Source organism: Octodon degus, unplaced genomic scaffold (assembly GCF_000260255.1).
Source record: "Octodon degus isolate 3935 unplaced genomic scaffold, OctDeg1.0 scaffold00010, whole genome shotgun sequence".
Classification (NCBI taxonomy): domain Eukaryota; kingdom Metazoa; phylum Chordata; class Mammalia; order Rodentia; family Octodontidae; genus Octodon; species Octodon degus.
Window position 1 is genome coordinate 11600620 of NW_004524586.1, and position 14283 is coordinate 11614902.

Sequence of the window (14283 nt, forward strand, 5' to 3'; positions counted from 1 at the left end):
GAGTAACAGCACTGGTCACATTCATTTCTGATGACATATCACTCGTGTGTATCCCAATGAAGAATTCTCTCTTTAAGGCACACATGTCTTGCTCCTGCCCTCATGACTGTCAATACTGTATGAGGTATCACAATACTGAGCATCACATAGTGATGTGTGTGTGTGTGTGTGTGTGTGTGTGTGTGTGTGTGCGCGCGCCAGGGCCATGGTGCACGCTTTGATAGTGTGAGAACTCATCACAGTCATTCATTTTGCAGCAATGGCACACAAGGTGGGCTTCCTTTAGAGTGAACTGGTGCTACTCTTGCTTGGATTCCAGGTTCCGGCGTCCTGCCCTCAGGAGGTGGGTATCCATCGCTCACAGACATCGTTTGTCCCTGGCTGACTGTGTATCTCTCTTCCACAGGTGGTTGCCACAGCAGCCTTAAGCCGATCAGCAACCGTCCCACCATTGCCATCGCTGCTGCTGCAGCTGCTGCTGCCGCCGCCATGGTCTCTGTGGACCCCGAGGGACTCCGGGGTCCATCCCCCTCCAGTGTGCAGCCATACCATTTCCTGACATTGGCACCCATCAAAATACCTCTGCGGACGACCCCCTTCTCAGGTAAACTCAAAGTGCTGTCCCTGAGGACTGTATGCTCTTCCCAGACTCTACAGCATGTGAGTGAGGCTGGGCTAGCAGGCACCACTTGGTTTCCTGGTCACTACCTCCGGCTCTGGATGTGTGCGCTGTGGGACGTTTGAATGGGAGAAACATTCAATGGGGTGTGGCAAGGTTCTCTCAATGTTATTTTTTTTTACTGGTACATTTTCAATAATTAATGCATTGCATACTGTTGTCTTTGTGGTTATTTATTATACAACATGCAGACTTGATATCCTGTCTCAAACACTATTAGAACAAACCTCTCTATTCATTGAATTAAGAGAATGCAGCTGTATATCTATCCTATTTTGAGTATACAGATACAAAATGGTTGTTCATTTGTATCCCCCTTTTTTGGTTAGTTTTGTCAGAGAAAGGCATTCCATTGTCATTTAAATACTATAGGTGCATGAATTCAGCAGAATATCCCAATATAGTCCAATGGTCCATAATAGTAGTGGGTTTTCCATAAGACTATCAATGTCCGAAGTTGTTGACTTGAACCTTTTACAGCTCATCATATTAATATTGCTTTACTTTTTATACTTAATTTTCATAATTTTCTGCTGGATGGTTAAGACAAAGAAAGAGTGAGACCTGTATAACAAGAAATGTAACTTTTGTATCTGATAAGGTCACATGGGCCTCTGTTCAGAGCCAGACCTTGCTAAACTGGCTCTGTGTGTGCATGCGTGCATGTGTGCGAGTGTGTGTGCGTGTCGTGTGTGTGTGTGTGTGTGTGAGAGAGAGAGAAAGAGAGAGAAAGACTTCCTTGAGAACTCTTCAGAAGGGTTGTGCAAGAACCTACTAGCGCCCAGTGCTGAAATTTTCCTGTGTAGCATGTGTTAGGGAGCAAGGGCAGTCCACGAGACAAGCCTCAGGCGTCTGCACCTGTGATGCAACAAGGCTGAGTTTGAGTTGCCTGCAGCCTCGCTGATCCCTGCCTGGGATGGTCAGGCGGTGGTCCAAAACCGGTGAGTCCACCTTCAGGACTGACTAGGGGATGTGGATTGTCCCAGAGCCATGGGAGCTGTTGTTCCAGGGCTGGAGGGCCTGGTAAACACTCTTGCCTTCTGAGAGGGGCGGATGTGTTGATGTGGGACTCAGGAGGGAGAAGAGGTTGGGGTCCTGGCCTGGACCTGGTATGTCCACTGCCATGGGTCTGTGTGTTGACCGGGATCAGTATGCTGTGTGTCTCAGCCAACCTGGCGATACTGTCTACTTCCGATGCAGCAACCGCAGCCACCATTCCCAAGGACGCGGAGTAAATCCTTCATTCTTATGAGTGGCACTAGTGCTTTCATTTTATTTGTTCATGTGATATGAATATTAACTTCTATGACAGGTTGTATTAATTTGTTGAGCATCCTAAATATAGAAATTCAGAATCTAAAGTGCTCTGAAATTTGAGATTTTGAGCTCTAATGTGACATCACAAGTGGAAAATTAGGGGCCGGGGAGATGGCTCAGTAGAATAAGCACTTGCCTGGCAAGCACAAGAGCCTGAGTTCAATCCCCGGTTCCAAAAAAAAAGTGGAAAATTGCACACTATAAAACTTTATAAACTTTATTTCTTGCAGATTAAAAAATTGTATAAAATTATCTCTAAAAAAAAAAATATATATATATATATATATATATATATATATATATCCATAGGACATAGATGAATTTCATGTTTAGAGTTGGGTCTTATACCCAGGGTGCTTTATTGTGTATATGCAAATATTCCAAAATTTAAAACAATGTGAAATCCAAAACACTCCTTGTCCAAAGCACTGTTCAACCTGTATAATTCTTAGATTCTCTGTAACAGAAAACTTACCACTAAGTTCTCTCTCTCTCTCTCTCACACACACACACACACACACACACACACACACATGCGTACATGTACACACACATTTGTAATAGAAAGTCAGCCTAGTTTAATACTTTCCAATTCTGTAGAGTGTTTTTGTTTTGTTGAGGTTTTTTTTTCTGGATAATCTAATGTGCTCTTTCAACTGGATCTTTCAAGTTCTGTATTTCTATATTGCTTTGCTAAATTAGTTGATCAGTAGGTCACTGTATTCTCAAGAATAAAATTGTATTTCTGTTTCCACATGTCAATGAACATGCTTATACAATGAGGAACTAAAGCACGAGGATACTGGATAATCTCTGTACAGAGTCCACAGTTATAGCTGTGTCAGCATGTTTGTTGAGATCCGTCAGTCCAATGACATTTATGTAGGCTGATGCTATTTTTCCAGGAAATTCATCTTAGAACATAAATCTGTGTACCTCAGAATGGTTTTACTCTCCATGATCTTACATGATTTATGAAATCCCATAAGAATCAGGCATCTTTTTATGTTTGTCATTCTTGAAGGTTTTGTGTTTGAGTCAGTAATTGTGTACACTCAGTAAGAAAGGCATCAACGTGTAGGCCTTGCAGCATCTGCAAAGACGGTGCTGTTGATACGGATTCAATTGGTTCTAAGAACCAAGCTCTGGACAACATAACACAGGTTGAGGTTGGAATGCAGTTAGGGCTGGTCAAGATCAGTGACCTCATCCGAGCTTGGTTCAGTATATACCAGTGTGTGTACTCCTGCCAGGAGTGCTTTGAGTGAAACACTTCTACTGGGTCTCGTTGTCCCAGGGGTCTCCTCTCCGTGCTTGCAGTGTATAAGGAGAGGCTGATCATGCTCATGACGCAAACTTTGATCTCATTCCCTTGAGTACTTTTAGGGAGCCACGGCTTGAAGGAACAGGAGAGATGGACAGCTCCTTGCCCACTAGGGCCATTCAGAGCTGATTCTAATTCAGTCACCAGTAGGATAAGTGAGGCTGAGGCGTTGCCTGTACCGATGGGGTGCTCACTAGGAAATTCCTGACACCCCTTAATATAGGTAAATAAGAGAAGGCAAAGAAATGAGAGTGTGCATGGGGCGCTAACTGGTAGCGGGAAGGGAGGGGATGTAACAGAACAATGCCAACAGCCAAATATTGTGGGCTTCTGCAGACCGAAAATGCAGGTCCTGTGAAGTCTGCTCCCTGTGCGAGTGATGCTATAAGAGTTCATGACTTTTGAGGGAGCTATGAGGGAGCAATCCTATTCTTCATTGGGAGATATTCATCCTCATTGTAAATAAGGGAACTAGGCTATTTGATTTGCATCCTTTGCTTGGTGATAAAAGCCCAATGGCCTTACACGGTGCACCTTCTTCCTCCTGGAGGCTCTTCAGCAGCAGTTGGGTTGTGGCAGCAGGAGAGGTTGCTCCTGGGGTCTCCTGGCAGGGGCTGGGGTGGCTGCCTCGCATTCCACAACCCTTAGTTCAGCCCCACGGTCCACATGACTCAGGTCTAAGAGTTAGGTAGTGCTTCCATCCGGAGTGCAACGCCGCTTGACAGATTTCAGGATCCCGTGTGTGAGCTCAGAGCGGCTCCTCTGGGGATGCTCAGGCTCTATTAGCTGCGAAACTCTAGAGGGAACAGGCTCTGCTGAAAGGAGACAGAGCCAGAAGAATTACACCTAATTACGTGCATGGCTTGCAGTTGCAAGGAAGTTACCAGAGAGTGTTTAAAGAGCCACACAAGCCTCCAAATCTAGTTGTAAACTGGATTCTGTTCCTTGGAGAGCTCTCTGCACAGGCGGCCCCTGTGCTGCTTATACTTCTCCCGGCCAGGCACCCACTAGCCTCTTGCCCCTGGCAGTCTGTTCACACAGCTGTCCCCTTCGTGGGCTGTGTCTTTCTCGCCTGCTGCCTGAATGAGGTCCAGGTTAGCTGAGCTGAACTCAGCCATGTCCCATCTGAGGGGCCATGAACTCGTTGCTGGCCTGAGCAGAGCTGCTCTTCTGACAGCGTCACTTCTAATGCTGTTACTTATCGGTCTGCTCCTGACTCAGAGCGTGAGGCACAGACACAGCTCGGGTGGATGGCAGGAAGAGCCTGGAGCTCTGCCGCCCTCTGTGCTGCCCGTGTGTGCTGGGACAGCTGGAGGGAGCCTCTGAAGAGGCTGCCGGAGCAGCGTCTCTGCCGCCGTGGTCCACGAGCAGGTGTCAGTGAAATGGCTTGCTTTGCTTTTTTTTATATCTTCGGGCTTCATGTTATTGAGCAAACACCTTGAGGGCCAAAGGTCTAGTGTTTTTTACTTCTTAGTGCTTATCAAAAGCAGGATGAAAAGCAAATAGAAGATCTTAGGAAAGGAACAGAGATACCTCCCTGGGTGTCCTGAGGGTCAAGACGTCTCACCCACCCACCATTTTGGTCAGACCTTGTGCGAACATGGCAAGTATTTTCTGCAAAGATACTGATGTGCTTCCCGCTCTTGGATGGGATAAATGGAGGAATTTATCCATTAAAAGATGATGGTATTTATTTGAAAAACTTGGCCCACCATTTCCTGGGCATTCGGGTGACAAAGGTGAAATATGAATGAGTAGTTATAGTCGCTTGTAGCACAAATTACTATCAAATACAAATATTAAAAGGGACCATCTGCCTTGGAGATCATTTGCCACCTGTTCTTTTGCTTCCAGAACTATTTAATGGTTTAAACATAGCATGTTGTCCTGCCACAGAACAGCTGGGGAGCGACTATTTTCTTTTTCTGCCAGTCACTTGCCAGCCAAACCACATAACAAGTCAGAGAAGTCTCCCAGCCGGAATGCTACCATCGAGGCTTTTCATGTGGCCATCGGCTTTCCTCATTAGCAGAATCCACAGATGCTAAGACAGGTTCTATGACAACCGCGATCCAGTCCTTCAGGGATGGATTCTTTCTTTTTGGGAAAAATCTCAGAATTGTTTTCTCCTCCAATATAATCGAAACTGTCATAATACATATTAACATTTAGAGCTTTCTAGGGACCAAAATATTCTAACACTGTAGTAACAGAATTGCTTACACCCCAAAACGTTGAAAATTCTGCTGGACCCTGGGAGAAAGACAAGCATTTCTGATGAGAAGGATTCTGCTGCCTTTAGTAAAAAATAGTTCTATATTAACCAACCAATAAACAAAACCTTTGTGTAGTTTATTACCTGTGATAAGTGAGCTTCTCTTAAGAATGCAACTGTGCATACAAAGCTGACAGTTCCGCACTTAGCTGCATTGGGAGCAGATTTGCTTATATTAATATATAGGATTTGAAAGCAAGCTCTGGCCTTGCACCGAGCCCTTCCTACCCACGAGGTGCTGGTCATGCAGCCAGGAAAGGGTGTTCTTTTGATCTCATAACTCCAGCAGCCTCATCTCTGCATCTTTGCTTGGGAAACGTCACACAATTTGTCTACATTAGCTGTCTATACTGTTAACTCTAGCCACTGTTTTTTTTTTTTTTTTTAAAGAAAAACGGGAAATAGGTTATGTATCCAAAGCATATAGATGATTATGTGGAGCGTAAGAAATGTTAATGTCGCAGTCCCCCAGATGCCTTCCTCTGAGAGAAGCAAGTAGCCGTTCCTGGTCCCCTCCCTCTCGGCAGCCTTGCTCTTCCTTATCCCGGAGGTAGCTGTGCCCCTGCATGTGTGCCAATCATTCGGCTGCTGCTTTTTAAAAATATGTTTACTGCATGCAAATGTGTCATCCCAGACAATGTACTGCAGAGTTTGAGCTCTTTTGAATTTTACATAAACATAACCATAGTCATGAATTCTTGAGCGACTGTCTTCTGCTGGGATGCATCCTCCTTTGTATGTCTGTTCTGAGGCTGGTGGGTACAGCACAGGCCTGTTCTCTAGTGATAAACATTTCTCCCTGCGAGCCACACCACACAGCACACTTCCAGAGTTGGCAATGTTTGGGCTTGAGGAAATCCCGCACATCTTTGTTGCCTCCTTCCTTTGGATGTGCGTTCTTTCCAGAGCTGAAGCCACGCTGCTAGGGCACCCCTTGGGGCCTTTGTCAGCTCTCTGGAGCCCTGGGTCTCCTCTGCCTTCGTGCCCCCTGCATGCACATCTGAGATAACTGCCATCTCAACTTCGTCACCTGCTTTCCGTGGGGCTTGGGCTTGAAATTACAGAGCAGTTTCTCAGTAGGTACCTCCACTTTCCAATGGTGATCGCGAACTCCATTGTTCTGTTCAGGATCTTTTCATTTGCTATGTCAAACTCCTCTCAAAAAGAGAGAAAGTGAGAAAGGAAGCGAGTGAGTGAGTGAGAGACAGACAGAGACAGAGACAGAGACAGAGACAGAGACAGAGACAGAGAGAGAGAGAGAATGCTTGTGTTTCCTGTGGCCTCCTAAGTAAGCCCATTCCTCCAAGTATGCTCTAGTTCCAATAGGGAATTTCCATTTGTCTTCCAGTCTGCCAATCCCCTGGCCAGAGCCTTTGTACTGGCCTTTTTTCCTACCCCAGGTCCTCTTCTCTCAGCCACCCAGCACTGCATGTAGCTGGTGGTATTTCTGTCACTCTTGCCTCAACTCTGAGGGATGGTCTCAATTCTCTGTCCTGAAATAACCTCTGGAATAAACTTCTTAGTGCTGAGCATTTATCTTGGAATTTTCTTTGGTATCTACTTATGGTTCATTTCCTCTTCTCTGAATTCTCAGATTTTTGAGAGCAGGGGCTCCATACTTCATTCACCACTGAATAGCAAAAGCTTGAAAAGAAGCATCTCTCCTGAATGGACACAACCACCACACAAGAGGCCTTCTCCAAAGAGACACCTTGGGGTGCTGGCTGGCTGCTCCACTTCCTGCCTGGCCCAGGCACCGCAAACAGTAGATATGCATGCCTTGGGTCTTCCTCAACATGGCAGATAGACTTCCTATGCTTTGGCCAACATTAAGTAGAATCTCCAGGAAACTCAGAGAATCAGGTACTTTATGAGGGAGCTCAACACACTGTTTAAGCTCTGATAATTATATTCTTGTAGGGTTTGAATTTTCTGGAATCCAAATTTTTAACTAAAATGCCTTTAAACTGCACAAAGCTTGAAGACAAAGTTATTAAAGGCCAGTAAGTGCAAAGTCACTTAAACTCCTGGACTAGCTACAGGCAGGGAAATCCAGAAATCAGCTCCCCCTTTCCAAAAGTTTTATGAATTTCATTCCCAGTTATCTCACTGATCCACATGCCAGCCATAGGCTTTGCATTAGAATCAATGACCAGGGCTGGGGAGATGGCTCAGTAGAATAAACGCTTGCCTGGCAAGCATAAGAGCCTGAGTTCAATCCCCAGCTCTGCAAAAATAAATAAGTAAATTAATAAAATGAAAATAAAAAATAAAGAATCAATGACCAATGAACAAAGACTGTGGCTGGGCTGCTGCTGCTGAGGGACATTAGGTAAACTGAGGTTTGGCGGCCAGGCAGGCGCAGGTCCAGAGCTTGCACAGGCTGGGTTCTTGCTGCATTGAGGCCCTGCACCAGGAGTCCATCCTGGGTGGAGAAGACTTAGCCTCACTCACACCACTGTGCTTAGTGCTGCTCTGCATGGGTCTTCCTGATGTCCAAGATGGGGTCCTCTTTAGGAGGCCTTGTAGGGACTGTGGGAAAAATAAAACAGACTGCAGACAGGAAAAGGTCATTTGTTGGTGTTTTAATGAAAAACATCCTCTGAGAAGGCTTGCTGCTGTGTTAGATTGTGTTGCTGAGGCCACAAGCCAAAGCATTTTCTTCACATGCTCAAGATATCAAGAGCAGCTGGCCCCTTCCCAGCTTGACCACTTCATTACATTTGTGATAATGATATAGGGAAAAGAAACTCCCAACCTGCTAGAAATCTGGTATAAGTTTGTGCTCTTTGAAATTGCAGAGTCAATTTTAGTAATAATGGAGGTTAAGAGTAGAATTTATTTATTGGGGGAAAGAAAGTTTCTGTCTGAGACAGATGGTATCCCAAAGGGGTTGCCAAGGAACCTGTCTTTTCTAGGGAATTTTATAGAGCAAATCCATGATGGGAGGCAGGTCCAAGGTAGGAAGCTTGGAAAATCACAGGGTGGGCATGATGTGGGACAATTTATGGTCAGTCAATAAGATTCTGAGTATAATTGTTCAAGTAAAATTGATTACATCAGGATCAAATGGGGAAGTGAGTCATGTAACAAGGGAGTGTGAATACAGAACAAGGGTCTTTCCTGTAGGGGACTGGGTTAGTAGCTTTTTCCTGGCTTTCCAGGGTGATAGATACCTGTTTGGAATATCAATCTCTGATGTTTATCCTTAAGAGGTGTATAGGTACATTTGTTTTAATCTTTTATTTTGAGGTCTGGCCCATAGCAGGATGTGCCTCTGCCTCCCACAGTTGCAGGGCATCTTGCCTTTCACATTGGTTCTTTTGAGGGTCTGGTCCTATCTGACTACCTAGAACATTTCTGTCTAACACTGTCTACCATAATAATATCAGTAGCAGAAACAGTGTTCATGCCCAGTGAGCATCAGAGGCAGTAAGAGTGACCCATGTTCTAGGACACATAAGAACTCTGAAGATAGAGTTCCACTGAAGAATCCAGGACAAACACACCTTAGTGGCACATAAACAAGACCAGTGCCCCAAGGAGGATTGCATATTTGCAGGGATCTGGGCCTGGGTTTATTTGGGTACTGTCTAGAGCTGAGGTCTTCCCCTTCGTAGTGCCTAAATTTCTAGAGGCCATGTGGAAGTCTCATTTGAGCAAACATTCTCAAGGCAAGGTTGGTGCTTCAAAGTAGCTCAGCCTGGTATATCTGAATGACATATTTTTGAGTCCTTAAAAAGTTAAATAAATATCTACAAAGTCTACTTCTCAGTATATACCAAAGGAATCAAAGTCAAGGTCTCTAATACCAATTTTCTTTTTTTTTAAATAAGTTTATTGAGAAACAAATAACAATGAGACAGTTTCAAAACCAATTACTAGAACAGTTTCAATAATTAGTACATTGCATATTGTTGTCTTAGTGGTTATTCATTGTACAAGATGGAGACATGATATCCTGTCCACAAACACTATTTGAACAAATCTCTCTATTCATTGAATCAAGAGAATGCAGCTGTATATCTATCCTAATGATTTTGAATATACAGATACAAAATGGTCATTCATTTATATCCCCCTTTTTTGGTTAGTTTTGTCAAAGAAGGGCATTCCATTGTCATTTAAATATTGTAGTTGCATGAATTCAGCAAAGTATTCCAATATAGTCCAATAGTCCATTATAGTAGTGGGTTTTCTGTAAGACTGGCAATGTCAGAAGTTGTTGACTTAAGCCTTTTACAGCTCAGCCTATTAATATGGCTTTACTTTTTATACTTCATTTTTATACTTTTCTGCTGGATGGTTAAGACCAAGATAAAGCAAGACCTTAAGAAATGTAACTTTTGTATCTGATAAGGTCAGTCAAGTCCCCTCAGGATTTATCCTGAAACCCTATACTGCAGTTTGTAGATCTTTTGTCAGCGTCAGCCATGTGGATGAGTCATGGCTATTGCTTGACCAATTTGCTCTCTGTGAAAGTCTGAGAGAATGTTTTCTCTCCATGTGACTCTCCTTAGGCACACTCTGTATCATCGATCACTTTCCTCTGTGGCCCCATAATCTCCTTGATCAGAAAATTTGGGACACAACTGAGTTACATGATGTTACAGTACAGGTTCTCCTATAACCTTGAAAGGCTAGGGCTAAAATATTGATTGTCCTTGCAGCCCTTCTTTTTTCTAATTTTTGGTCTGTGTACTTAGGTTGTTAACCCTCCAGAAGAGAAGCTTATTATTACTACTCTACAACATAGGCAGTTGAGCTTAACCCCATTATCTGTCTGAATATCAAACATCTTAGGCATAACATGGAACATATATTCTAATACCAATTTTCATAGCAGCTTTATTAAAAATAGCAAAAGGGTAGAAGCTGCCCAAGCATCTGTTGATGCAAAAATGGGGGAACAAAGTACAGGGCACCTGTAGAATGGAATATCATGACGTCTTAGTAAAGAAATTTTTGAGTCATGCTTCAAAAGGGATGAGCCTGGAATACATGTTCCCAAGTAAAATAAGTCAGGCACAAAAGGGTGAATGCTATCTGACTGTGCTTGTGTGAGGCATCTGAGTTGTCAGATTCTTGGGGATAGAAAATAGAACCGGAGTGCCCAGAGCTAGGAATGGGAATTGAGATCGCGTGTTTGGTGGGCAGAGGTTCAGACTGAAAAGAAATGGACAATGGTGAGGGTTGTACAACATCTGGAGTGTTCTTGCTGCACTGGACTGTACATGTAGAGATGATAAAGGTGGTTAAAATTGCCAGCTTATATGTTATATGCATCTAACTATAATTTAGAAAAAATGTGTGGAAAAGAAAGTAGCTCTGATCCTGTGTGTGCTGGGAGCTGCCTGAAAGAGGCCCTTGTGGTCTCCTCTGGACTCCGCCAGTCTCCAAGTCTGATACAAGTGTGTTCTCATAAACATGTGCATGGAACTCATTTTAGGGAATTTAGAAAGTGTCAGAACAGTATTGAGTAAAAAACAGATAAAATATCTAATTGCTTACACTTTCACTGTAAATTAAATTTCTGACGACCTAGTATCTATACCCTCTTCTGATTTAACTCCTGCCATAGGCTTCCTGTAGCCAGATTTCAGGGAACATTAGCGCTGTGGGACACAGGAACTGAAAAGCGAAGAGGAAAGGGGACCTCGTTGCTAAGGTGTGAGCAGCTGTCTCAGAGCCCTGTGCCCTTCTGGGGAAGCTGGGGAGCTTTGGTGGGAGCTGTAGGAGCGGGCTAAAGGGGAGAGCCCCAGATGGAGGGGGGACTAAAGGATCTGTGCTCATGTAGGCATCAGGAATGAAGGGCTTCTCTGAGCTGGGATGGGCCAGTGACAGTAGAGGCAGGAGGCCAGAGGGAAGGTTGACCTGCAAGGCTGGAGCTGGGTCCCAGGAAGAGAGGGGTGAGAGGCACGTTGATGACAGGACAGTTGGAGACCAAGCCTGGGACCCAGAGGACAAAGGGTGTGCCAGTTTTAAATCTGGAGACTTCCACTGCCACTGTATTTTCCTGGAATATTTCAGAGCCTTGAGAAGGGTACTGTATGCTAAAGACTGACTGGGAAACAGACCTAAGAACATAGAGACATCCTGTTGTCCTAACCTCATCTCTCCCAGGCACGGCCATCTATAAGTGCAGTTAGGAAACAGAACCACTGGCTGTGGCTCCTGACCAGTGAGAAGAGATTAAGGATGTCAGGCGGGGCCAAAGTGCCCGGAACGCTTATGCCCTCCAGGTCCTAAGGAAGGAAGCAAGGCCCCGCAGGCTGCGTAACGAGGGAGAGATGTGTGGTGTGAAATGGCCCAGCTACAGTTCAGGGAGTGTCAGAAGTGCTGGGAAGGCCAATCTCATCACAGGCAGGATGTCTAGGACAGCTGCAAGGCTGTGGCAGTCACTGGCTCCAGGAGGGAGAGAGAGGATGGCATCTTGGAGTGGCACTAGTCCGTCTGTTGCCTGCAACAGTGTCAGGCCAGCTGTGCTCACACTTGATTGTGGCTCAGGCCTGCAGTTCCATTACCCGTATCTCCCGGGGCTCCCAGGGCTCCTGGGAGGGGGCTTTCCACACTCCTTTCCCCTGGGAAGCTGTGCTGCTTGACTCCGACTACGGCAACACCCTGCTAGGCATCCCTTGGGACCTGCACTGAAGCTTTAATAGTCTTGGTGGGTGCTTACCTCTTGTGGTAGCAGTCAGTACCTGTGGCAGCCACACCCTTTCCTTTGCTTTCTTCCTCTTTTCAGTGGAATATGGCCATGCTGTGTGCTTCTCAAGGATTTAGTTGGAATGCATAAGACCTTTCACTGGGTTAGGGGGCAAAGCTTGGCCCTGGAGACCCTGAAGCTATCATGATCTGCAGATACAGAAGCTGCTTGTGATATTAGGCTGCTGTGGGGACAGAACTGAGGCAGTGCATCTTTGTGTTCAGTGTTTGGCTTCACTGTGCTCAAACCTAGGGAGAAAGAAAAGAGGATTAGAGAAGACAGTCCTCTGTAGAACTGACACCCAGTCGATGACTAGTGAGCTGACAGTGGGTTAGTTGTCTTGAGGAGGTGCTTCCACTGGTGAGAGGTGTACCTCTAGTCTTGGGCAGAGTCCCACCTCTGGATCCCTGTGCCTGCCACAGCCCAGGGAGCCAGGTGTGGGTGGGGCCTCTCCCCTAAACTTTGGGAACAGCAATAGTGTGTGCTGTGGTGTGGTTTGTCTAAGTTCCTTTGTGTCTTGTCCTGGAGCAGAGTGAGCCTGGTTCAGGGAAGAGCTAGAGGACCACCTCATGTAGACAGGGAACTAGAAAGAGAGCTTTCAGGAGGCCCTGAGAAAGGAGCTGGCGCAGTGTCAGACCTATAACCAAACCCCAGCTGCTGGTGACCGCAGAGCACCACAGTGGCCATTCCTTATTCCTTGGATAACATCCACTCCTGTGGAGTCCATCTGATGCAGATCCTTGTCCACCACAAAGCCTGCCTGACAGCTCAGTCCACCAGGCATTTCCAGCCCATGAGCTCCTACACTGGCCTGGGTCTTGTTGTTCTTTTGATTGACAGTAAACTAATCAGACTCATGGCTGTGTCCTCCTCATCATGGCCTAGGGGAGGGCCACTGCAGTATCTCTGTGCGTCCTGGTCAGTGCTCACAAGGACGTGAATCTATGTACCTAGCGCCTCTTCCTCTCCGAGGAATGTTCACTGGATGCTGACTCAGCAGATGAAGAGTGCACCATGACTGCCGATGGCCAGATTAGACTGGATTGCTAAAATCAGACAGTCACAGCATTGCCTTTCCTCATTGCCTAGTGTGCAGGGAGAAGGGTCCTCTTGTGAGCAGCATGTGACTTCAGTCCTGTTGGGTAAATAGGGAAGTTGCCCAAGCCTTTTATTTTGAGAGCTGGAGAATGTATTTTTTTTAAAAAATCTTTTTATTTTTTAATACTAATTTCATTGAGAAAGAAGTAGCAATGAGACAGTTTCAAAACAGGTTAGTAGGACAGTTACAATAATTAATATATTGCATATTGTTGTCTTCAGAGTAGTGTAGGCATGTTTCTTCATGTAAAAGGTCATTAGTTTACCACCGTGCTCCAGGTCCTGGTCCTTGTGCACAGGCACACTTGGGAAGGGTGGGTGCTACTGATCCCACCCCTCACTCAGTGTCGTTAGCCACATTTCACATTGGCTTCTGGAGAGAAGACATGGAGATGCTTCCACGCCATTCAGCACAAAAATGAGTTAAATGCTCAGAGTTTAGGACATAATGCAGCCTTCAGGAACTGGCCCAAGTGGACAGCAGACTTACCTTGCAGGGCACCAAGAGGATGCTCCATGTCACCAATGTGCAACACGTGGTTGATGGTGAACAAGGGGGAGACACATCCCAGGGAGGGGTAAGAGAAGGGTCCTTTGAAGACACACACACTGGCCCTACCCTATGCCCTGACAAGGAGGGTAGAGCCTGTGAGTTTGAAGAGCTTACTGTCGGTCAAGCTGAAGGAAGAGCTGGGGTGGGCAGAGCATTGGAGCACAGGCAGGAGTGGAGACAAGGCAAGGGAAGCCAGTGACTCCATGCAGAGAAACATTTGCTGCTCTGAAGTAAAGCCCAGGACTTCTCCTCTGCCCACAGTGCCTGCCCCAGAAGGCTTTCTATTACCTCTCTGGTCAGGTTTGCTGTCAGTAGCAGCACCCAGCAGGAA

The 14283-nt window shown here is 45.6% G+C and overlaps 1 protein-coding gene across 1 annotated transcript in view; it reads left to right on the forward strand.

Annotated features, from left to right (window-relative positions):
* The window catches only part of Tcerg1l (transcription elongation regulator 1 like), a 206752-nt gene that overhangs the window by 45070 nt on the left and 147399 nt on the right, over positions 1–14283 (forward strand). Inside the window, exon 4 of the mRNA XM_004625567.3 lies at positions 407–604. Within this exon, the coding sequence (XP_004625624.1) occupies positions 407–604 (198 nt within the window). The remainder of the gene's footprint in view (positions 1–406; positions 605–14283) is intronic.